Source organism: Furipterus horrens, unplaced genomic scaffold, assembly GCF_987537825.1.
Source record: "Furipterus horrens unplaced genomic scaffold, mFurHor1.1.pri manual_scaffold_13, whole genome shotgun sequence".
NCBI classification, from domain to species: Eukaryota; Metazoa; Chordata; class Mammalia; order Chiroptera; family Furipteridae; genus Furipterus; species Furipterus horrens.
This window is the reverse complement of record NW_028327183.1, coordinates 7,691,613-7,700,078: the sequence shown is the minus strand read 5'-3', so window position 1 is coordinate 7,700,078 and position 8,466 is coordinate 7,691,613. Positions and strand designations below refer to the sequence as shown.

At 56.5% G+C, this 8,466-nt stretch overlaps 1 protein-coding gene across 1 annotated transcript; it reads right to left on the bottom strand.

Annotated features, from left to right (window-relative positions):
* Positions 1-4,426: 4,426 nt before the first annotated feature.
* On the bottom strand, positions 4,427-5,610 carry CCL17 (C-C motif chemokine ligand 17). The gene is made up of 3 exons (XM_090260099.1): positions 5,458-5,610; positions 5,239-5,356; positions 4,427-4,715 (listed from the first exon to the last, which is right to left on the bottom strand). Exons 1-3 carry the CDS (start codon positions 5,525-5,527, stop codon positions 4,634-4,636), a joined length of 270 nt encoding a protein of 89 aa, XP_090116225.1. The 5' UTR covers positions 5,528-5,610; the 3' UTR covers positions 4,427-4,633.
* Positions 5,611-8,466: the final 2,856 nt, after the last annotated feature.

Genomic DNA, 8,466 nt, shown 5'->3' with positions numbered 1-8,466 from the left:
GTACATGTGTGAGAGACGTCTGATGCAGCCCCCGAGCTCAGCTTGAACACAGAACTCTGTTTTTGGAGAGACTTAGTGTCACACACAGATGGGGCTGGCCCTGCACTCAGGAACCAGCGCCCCTCCTTCTCCTTTAGAAGGGTCTGGGTTGATGAGAATGTAGAGGAAGCAGGACAAAAATCTGAACCCACAGTAACTCTCTGAGCAGGAGACCCTTCCTCCTTGTTATCCTCCCACACAGGCTTGGAATGGATCCTGCCAAATAGTTGGGGGGATGGTGTGGATTCAGAAGACCTGGATTTTCTATGTCTTACCAATAAATAAAAGTGTTCTGTGGTATTAGTCCTTGAAACGTGACTCTGCATCTGCTTATTCTGTCCCTGCTGGTGGGTTTCAGTTATAGGTGTGGCTAGATTCTAGTTTGACTGCAAAGGCCCTGTGGTCAACCGAGCTGTAAGATGACCCCAGTACCCCATGTCCTTGTGGGGTGCCCGGCCCTGGAGTGTGAGCGGGACTTGGAGCACGATGGGACCTCACTGCTGTGGTTAGGTTCCATCATGGGGCAAACGTGAGGGGATTTGGCGGATGTAGAGTCCCCGGTGGGCCTTCAGTGGAGAGATTATCCTGAGTGGGCCTGACGTAAGCACTGGTCCTTTAAAAGAACTGGAGAACCGCAAGGTAGCTGGCCGCCTCCATCTGCAGAGGTCCAGGGGCAGGGACCGGGGAGCTGAGAGCAGACCTCGGTGGCAGTCAAGGGGGATCGAGGGCCTGTGCGGGCCGGGCCGTCCTCATTGCCGGGGGTCCTGGCCCTCAGAGCCTGAGAGGGTACATGTCTGGTTTTAACCGCTAGGCCTGTGGGGGCTGTGACAGCCCAGACTAGGTTTCATGGTAACACACGTATCTGTGGAGATGCTGGGCCTCCGAGTTGCTTCTGCTGCAGTTGCCAAGGTGGCGGGCCAGCGTCTCTACCTGCAGTTCGAGGGCAGGTGCTCCCAAACCGGAGAGCTTCCTGGGGTGGGTTTGGCAGAGCCCCAGGCAAGTGCCACCAGCTCTCGCTGACCTCATTCTGGGTCCCCGCCCCCGCTGGCCGAGAGGACACTGTGTCCTGCCTGCTGCACTTGGCATAGTTCATGGTGGGTGGGGACTGCCAGTCCTCACACCTTGTGACTTGGGAAGACGGTAGTTCCGAGGGGAGGTTTTAGAGCCAAAAGGAGTCTCAGATACCACTCAGATATTTCATCTGAGGACACTGGGTGAGAGCTTGACTGGCGGCCACCCATCACCTGAGCACCCTTAAAGGTGCAGGCGCCCACTGTCCTCGGACGTGCTGAGCCAGTAGGTCTGGGGTGGAGCTGGCAATCTTCATTTTTTGGTAAACTCTCTACGGTCTTTTGCTTGGAACCTGGCAGCACACAGTTGGGGCTTCCCCCTTCTCCCTGAAACCGCTCCAAAGCAGTAAGCGGAGTGGGCTGCCGAGCAGGCCGCATCTTCCTTGAGGTTAGGAGCCGGCCAAAAGGGAGCCATGTGACAGCTGGGAAGAGCTGGAAGCGGGGGCTTCGGAGCTGGCATGCGGGAGGGAGAGGAGGGAGGACAAGTGAGGCCGGGCCTGCTCCTTGAGCTGCAAAACCAAACCCCCCACCCACCGTAACGGGTTCTGGGTGTGCAGGTAGGTAGGGGCTGGAGGACCAGTCCCAGAGAGGAGCCTGGTGTGCAGCAAGCACTCTGGTTGTTGGGCAGAAGGGAGGCTTTGCTCTGTGACTCTGCTCCGGCCAGTAGTGTGGGGGGAGGGGAAAGCTACCCAGGGAACCGTTACCAGGTATTGCTGAAGGTACAGCCAGGTGGGAACTCTTCCCCATGGTGGGGGGCTTGGTTTGGGCAGTTACACCGTATCGTGTCCGCTTCAACACTGGCTGCATATTAGTCATCTGAGTAGCTTCTGAAAAACAAAGAACATCTATGCTTGGGACCCCTCCTCTCCAAAGACCAGCTCAGTCAGTCTTCTGCCATGAAGCTTAGGGTGCCAGCCTTTTGCAAAGCTTTCCCAGGTAATTCACGCGGGAGTGCATCCAAGGTTGAGAGCCACTGCCCTAGAGAAATTCTTTGACACGCGCACCGGAAGCAAGCTGAAAACTGCTGACCACAGTGCGATTTGCCATCGCAAGATCCTGGGACTAATCCACGTGGCCCTTAACAAGGGGATGGATGAGTGAGCCGCATCGCTGTCCCGCGGTGGCAAAGGGGGCACCGCAGCTACGCACGTTGGCGTGGAAGAATCTCAGGATGTGGAGCCACAAATGCACGTCACAGTAGAGTGTGTGTGACATCTATCACCTTTTATATAAAGTTCAGAAGTTTTAAAAACATGTAAGATGCATCAATATATTGTTAGGGGTTACACGTACATAAGTACCGTACATACATATATATTATGTAAATACACACCCGTAACAACTAAAGGGAATCAAGGAGAATGATCAACAAATTCAGGGACGTAGTTGTCTCGAGGTTGATGGTAGGATGATTATAAGGACCTCAGAGGGGCAGGAAGTTTCTCTTAAGGTCTGTGGTGGGTCCGCGTGCGCTTACTACATGCGTATACAGGTGTTTATTATCGGCTTATATGCCTTACACATACATTATGTATTTTGTATTGATAAGGCATTTTTTTCAAAAACCTGAAACACCCACATGTAAAACCCTGGGTCTTAAAAGGAGACTGCCCACTGGCCCAGAAAGAACAAAGCCTCTTTCCTTGCTGACGTGACTCTGCAGGAGAGCATGGTGGCCGGTCCCTTCTGCTGCACCCCGTGCCGTGGGCCCCTCCCTCCAGCGCAGTCCTCACAGCAGCCCTGCTTCTCAGAGTCTACACTCTGGGCCTCTGAGGAAGATTTCACTGGGAGGAAAAGGTTTTGCTTCTTTAAAGATAGTTTTGCAAAGCACTGGAATAAATGCATGTCCTGAGTCTTTCCAGCTCTGGCCTGCAGAGTGAGGAATCTTTGCTCTCCTTTGCTGGCTCCTTCTCCACGTCTGCCCCTCAAATTTGTGAAATCATCCATCATCTTTCCTCCACTGCCCACCCCCCTCGCCCGCCTTCCCAGCTGCCAAACTGGGCCCCATGGATCCAGACATTTTTCCACAAAGAACTTGGACAGATGTGCCCCTAAGATTCTGGGTCTGAGGCAGTCGTTTGAGGAATATTCCTTGAGATCAAGGCAGGGGAAGAGCCCATCTGTGGCCAAGGAGACCCTGGGGTCACAGAAAAGCCAGCTGATCACCTTCACCAGCCTCATTATTACTCTTGTTTTATTCCTGCCCTTACTGGATAGCGAGCTAGGTCGGCCTGCAATGAGAGAATTGACCACAAGAGAGCAGCGAGAGGCAAAATTTTGTCTGAAAGAAACCTCAAACAATACAGGTCACAAAATCTCGGGAAGAGAAGGACCAAATTCCTCTGTCCCCAGACAGCATCCTAGAGAGAGAAGCCGCGAGCCGACGGCCAATCGGGAGAGTGAGACAGAACTAGAATCTGAAGACTGACCCCCATCCCCCGCCCACTAGGGCTCCAGCTAAGGGTGGTGGTCCATAACCTCCACCCTTCTGAGCTGCTAGACTGTGGGGTCCCCAGGGTGGCTCACGGAGCCCCCCAACCTAATGGAGGAGTCAGGACTGATAGACCCGCACAGGCATCAATGGGAGAACGGGCTGTCGCGAGGTGGGCTGCCCTACAGCCTCTAAGAGCTGGGGGAATCTGCAGAAATGAGAATCGAGTGGGCTGTTCTCGGGTTGAGGCTGGAGGGTGCGTTGGGGCGGCCTGACTGGAGTGGCGGGGGCGGGGCTGAACGCCAGGCAGGAGGCTCGGACTGCAGGCAGCCGGAAGCAGGCAGAGGTCTCCGGCCGGGGTTGGTCTGGGGGTTGGGCTGGGGTAGGGACTTGGGCCTTGCAAAAGGCTCTGGAGTGACAGGTGCGCAAGTTGGGGAGGGGGCTGCAGGAACCCCCAGGCCAGGAAGCTCCCCAGCACTCCGCAGAGCCCTGCAAGGAGGGTCCTGGAAACGTCTGTGGAATTGGATCCAATGCTTTAGGGGGTGTTTGCTCAGCCCCTTATAGGGCCGGGGAACACAGGTGAGCACAGGGGCTGGTCTGGGAGGAGACTGGGGGACTTCAGGGGGCAGATGAGACCAGAGAGAACCCACGTGTTGCTTCCCAGAACCCCTACCTGCCGGCGCCCAGCACAGAGGGTCTGCGGAGCCTCTTGTCCACCCCCGCCCTGCTCTTCCCACGGACCCCCCTCAGCCCCACCACATCTGGCCTCTCTCACCGGGGCCCCTAAGCCTCAGTTCCCTTTCTAACCTAGACAGGGAAGGACCAAGTGTTCTCTCGGGGCCCTTCCTGTGCGGCGACAACCTGGGCTGGACAGAACACGCTGACCCAGACTGAGAAAGACTTTAATCGGGAGCCTTCCATGCCACAGCTCCAGTTCGGAAAAGGGGACGGGGTCCTCTTTGTCCTTGTAGGGCCTCCACTGGGCTCAGGCAGCTGGGGGTTGGATCAGTAAACAGCAAGGCTACTGGAAGTTTCCAAATGGTGCAGGGAGAAATCAGGACTCCTGGATGCTGGGGTCATGTCAGTTGGTGACTTATGACAATAATTTGACTGCCTTCTGCACCCTGGGATCCGCGGGGTTCATACAGACGTATCTGCCCCGGACAGTTAGAAACCTACACAGAGGGAGAAAACCGTCAGGGCGTCAGGGCAGGAAGGCCCGCAGAGCCTTGGGCAGCCTCACCCGGCCCTGACCAGGACTTGCTAAAGTCAGTGTCAGGAGGAGGAAGTCTGGGATGTCAGGCTCTGTCCTCAGTGACCCTGACCCTTCCAGAGAGTCAGAGCCATAGGGCCTTCTGCCCCCCCACCTCATTCTGCCCAGCGTACCTAGAGCCTGGGTACTAGGAGTACACAGACCCAGGCCGGGGGAAGTGATGACACCCCCTGTGACTGCCTGTGTGATAGGACTGTACCATCTTTTAGGGCCTCAGTGTTCCCATAAATCAACCAAGGGGGTGGGCCTCATGGCCTGGGCCTTTCAGCATTGCAGTGTGGGGTATAGAAGCAGGGCCAGGGTGATGAAGGGGACAGCTAAGGCCACCCTCTCCTTTCCTTTTTCCAGTGGCCCTTCTGGGAGCTGTAGGGTCCGCCCGTTCCCAGGCCCAGCTCCCAGGATCAGGGGGCGGGGTGCAGACTTACACAATGGCATCCTTGGGACACTCGTCTGAAGTCATGTACCATGACACCAGCTTTTTGTAAGGGATGGTTCCTCTGAAGTAGTCGGAGCAGCACTCCCTGCCCACGTTGGTCCCCCGAGCTACAGAGGAAGAGGCAGCGCAGGTGTGACACAGTGTCTGTGGCTGTGTGTGTGCCGCTGCGATGGCCTCGGGGCCCGCCCCTCCCCTCCTCTGCTCTCACCTGCATGGGTGCCCCGCAGAAAAGCCCCCAGGATGAGGGTGACCAACAGCAGCATCTTCAGTGGGGTCATGGTGCCGGGAGCCCAGGAGAAGGAATCTTCGTGTTTGTCCCTCTGCTCAGGGGAGGCAGGATGAGAGTCAAGGGTGGAGGTGACCTATTTAAACTCTTTGGGGCTCTTGCTCCGCCTCCCATCACCTGTTACCCCTCCCACCCTTCCCTAGACCAGTGGATTTCAAAGAATTTGGGATGATTCAGTAGAAGTCCAGGCTTGGAATGTTTGTGGCTTTCCAGAGAGTGGGCACTCAACTGGGGACAGAGGTGGGGTATGTGTCCAGGGGTCACGGCAATGACATACTTCTCCTTTTTGCAGGGACATTTCTTGGTTCCTCTATTAGAAGAACACAAAAGGCTTTATCCTAAATGAGGCGCATCTTTCTCTGAGCCTCCCCTGTGCACAGTGCCCTGGGAGCAGGACAGCCAAACAAGGCCCCACAAAGGCTGCTTAACCTGGGCCCAGAGGAGCCCAGGGTGCAGGAAGGCCTCTTCTCGTGGGACTGGCCGGCTGCATGGAGGGCCACAGCTCCATCACAGCTGGAGGAAGGCCTGAGGCCCAGCCAACTCTGGCTGTGGGCCCTTCCCCAAGTTCAAGTTCAGGGTCTTCCCCTGAGCCACAGAAGGCCAGAACCTGACCGTTTTTAATCATCATGTAGCCCACATTTGCATTTGTACTGATTGGGAAGCACATTCCCCCACATGCAGCCTCTCACTCCAGGCTGAAGAAAAGGACGAAAAGACGCATAAACTGTGACGCTTCCGGCTCCCAGCAGAGCCAAGTCTGCGTCGCACACATGGTCAGGGTCTGACCTGAGCCGGGCCCCGAGCAGACTTCCACTAAGCCCATGGACCACACCATCACGGCATCGGGTCAGCTCGCCGGTCACCCGAGACAGTGGTCAGTCATCTGCTTAGGGCTCCCCTGGGCCGAATTAGGAGAGTCCCTTAATTGGGTGAGAGACCCCGCCCACCCCCCAGGGGGGCAGCACCTCAGCAGGGCAGCTCTGGGCTTTGATTTGGACACATGGGACCTAGGCCTGGCGCCACCCTAGCCCTGGGAGCCTGGGGGCAGCTCGGAATGGCCCCGCCCCAGCAGCGCGGTGTCAGGTGCATTTTGCCTTCTCCCCATCAGCTCTGTGTTGATCATCAAGCTATTACTCAGTTTCCGTGACTGGTGATGATAACAGCAGCAGGTGCTGCTAGTTGAAACCCAACTCTAGCAGGAGCAGGCCCTCAGATGGTGATGGTAACCTCACAGCGAACCCGTGAGAGGAAACCATGGTACTGCAGCAGACCCCGGGAGGCAAGAGCCGGGCGCTCCTCCTCCCGACCAGGGGCCACCTTGGGAGGCTGGGGCTGCTTCAGTTCCTGGGGGGCGAGGGGTGGCCCTGTCCATGGCAGAGCTTCCCTGTGGGCAGGATCCTCTCTCACCGCCTCTCTGTGTGACCTTAGGTAGCTCACAGACCCTCTCTAGGCCTCAGATGCATCACCTGGAGAGACATTTGAACTCTCCTAGGGGCCCCACCAAGATGGTAGGTCTGAGAAAGATGGGGTGCTCCTTTAGTGGACCTCACATTTCTCTGCTTCTCTTAGGGTCCCATTGTTATAGAACCCCTGGGCTGCTCCAATTGAAAACAAACCCACGGGCTCTTTAGTTAGGGGTCCGATTGCCCGCCGCCAGAATTACAACTCTTAATACTTCAGTTGAGTGAAAAGAAAATTGTTTATTTAACAGTTACACATATCCTTACCTCCCCCCACCAAACCTAGCCAGTTTTAGGAAGGTCAGAAACACCGTTTCCCTACTTCCCACACACAGTTCAGCTTTACCAGCGGCTGCCAATCATTCAATCTGATTGGGGAGGTCCTTTCTGTGCCGTGGTGCCCTTCAGCTCTCAACACAAAACCGCCAGGATTCTCAGCCTCCTTGCAAACTGTCTTCTTTCTGTAAACCGCGTGGATCTCCCCTCCTTCTCCAGAGCACCCCTGCGAACACCCGCCAGCGAGGGAGACAGCCCCAGAGAGCGCCGTCCCCCTAAAGTGTTCGCAGCTGCCTATATACCCCTGACTGCATCCTCTGACGCAGTGGGTGTTGCCAACAGTTCTGACCATTCACAGAACCCCACGCAGGCTCTGTGTGCTTTCCATACCGTCCCCTGGTTCAAGACTCCTCCCATCCACCTGAGGCCTTGGAAGCATCCAAGCAATTTTGCATAATGAAAGACACCAGCCACCAGCCTCAGGCGTGTGGAGGCATTCTGAAAGCAGCTTCCTTCTCTCCATCCCCCAGCCGCAAACTCCGGGGATTTTTGGACTCCCCTGTTTCTGTAACACCATCACCTGCCAGAGACCACCCCTAGCCCCACCCACTCCTCAAGCTGCAGCTTGGGCCTGTTCTTCGCCCCCCTGTCTGGCTGGACCATGTCTTCTGTTCCCCAGGCACATGCAGTGGAGGGGTGGGGATGGGGGGCCTCCTGCCCATCTCATGTTTGACACCAGCTTCCTGCAGAGGTGTGGGGCAAGCTCCACCTCCAACAGAGGAGCACCCAGCAATCCCTACCCTGCTGAGCCAGAGGAGGCCAGGCTGGGCAGGAGAACGGGTGCTGGAGCCCTGGAGACTCTGGCTCGGGGGAGGGGAGCTCTGCCCTAGAGACAGAGCCTTGGGCCCAGAGAAAATATGGAAGTCCAGGTGGGAGGTCCTGGGGCCTAAGAGGAGGCGGAGGGCACATGACTGCTGACCTCTCTGTTCCCCCTGGCTTCTGCCCACGGTCACAGTTGTCCCTGAATGCTTTGTGCTGTGCTGGATGACAGGGGACTGTTACAGTGATGAGTAGCAGTTTGTTAATGGAGAGGCCCCAGCCCCAGCCCACACTGCTGGGGAAACTCCCGACTGGGTTTTGAGTCCCCCTGGTCCTGACACAGATTCAGAACTTTTCTCCAGAAGGACCCAAATTC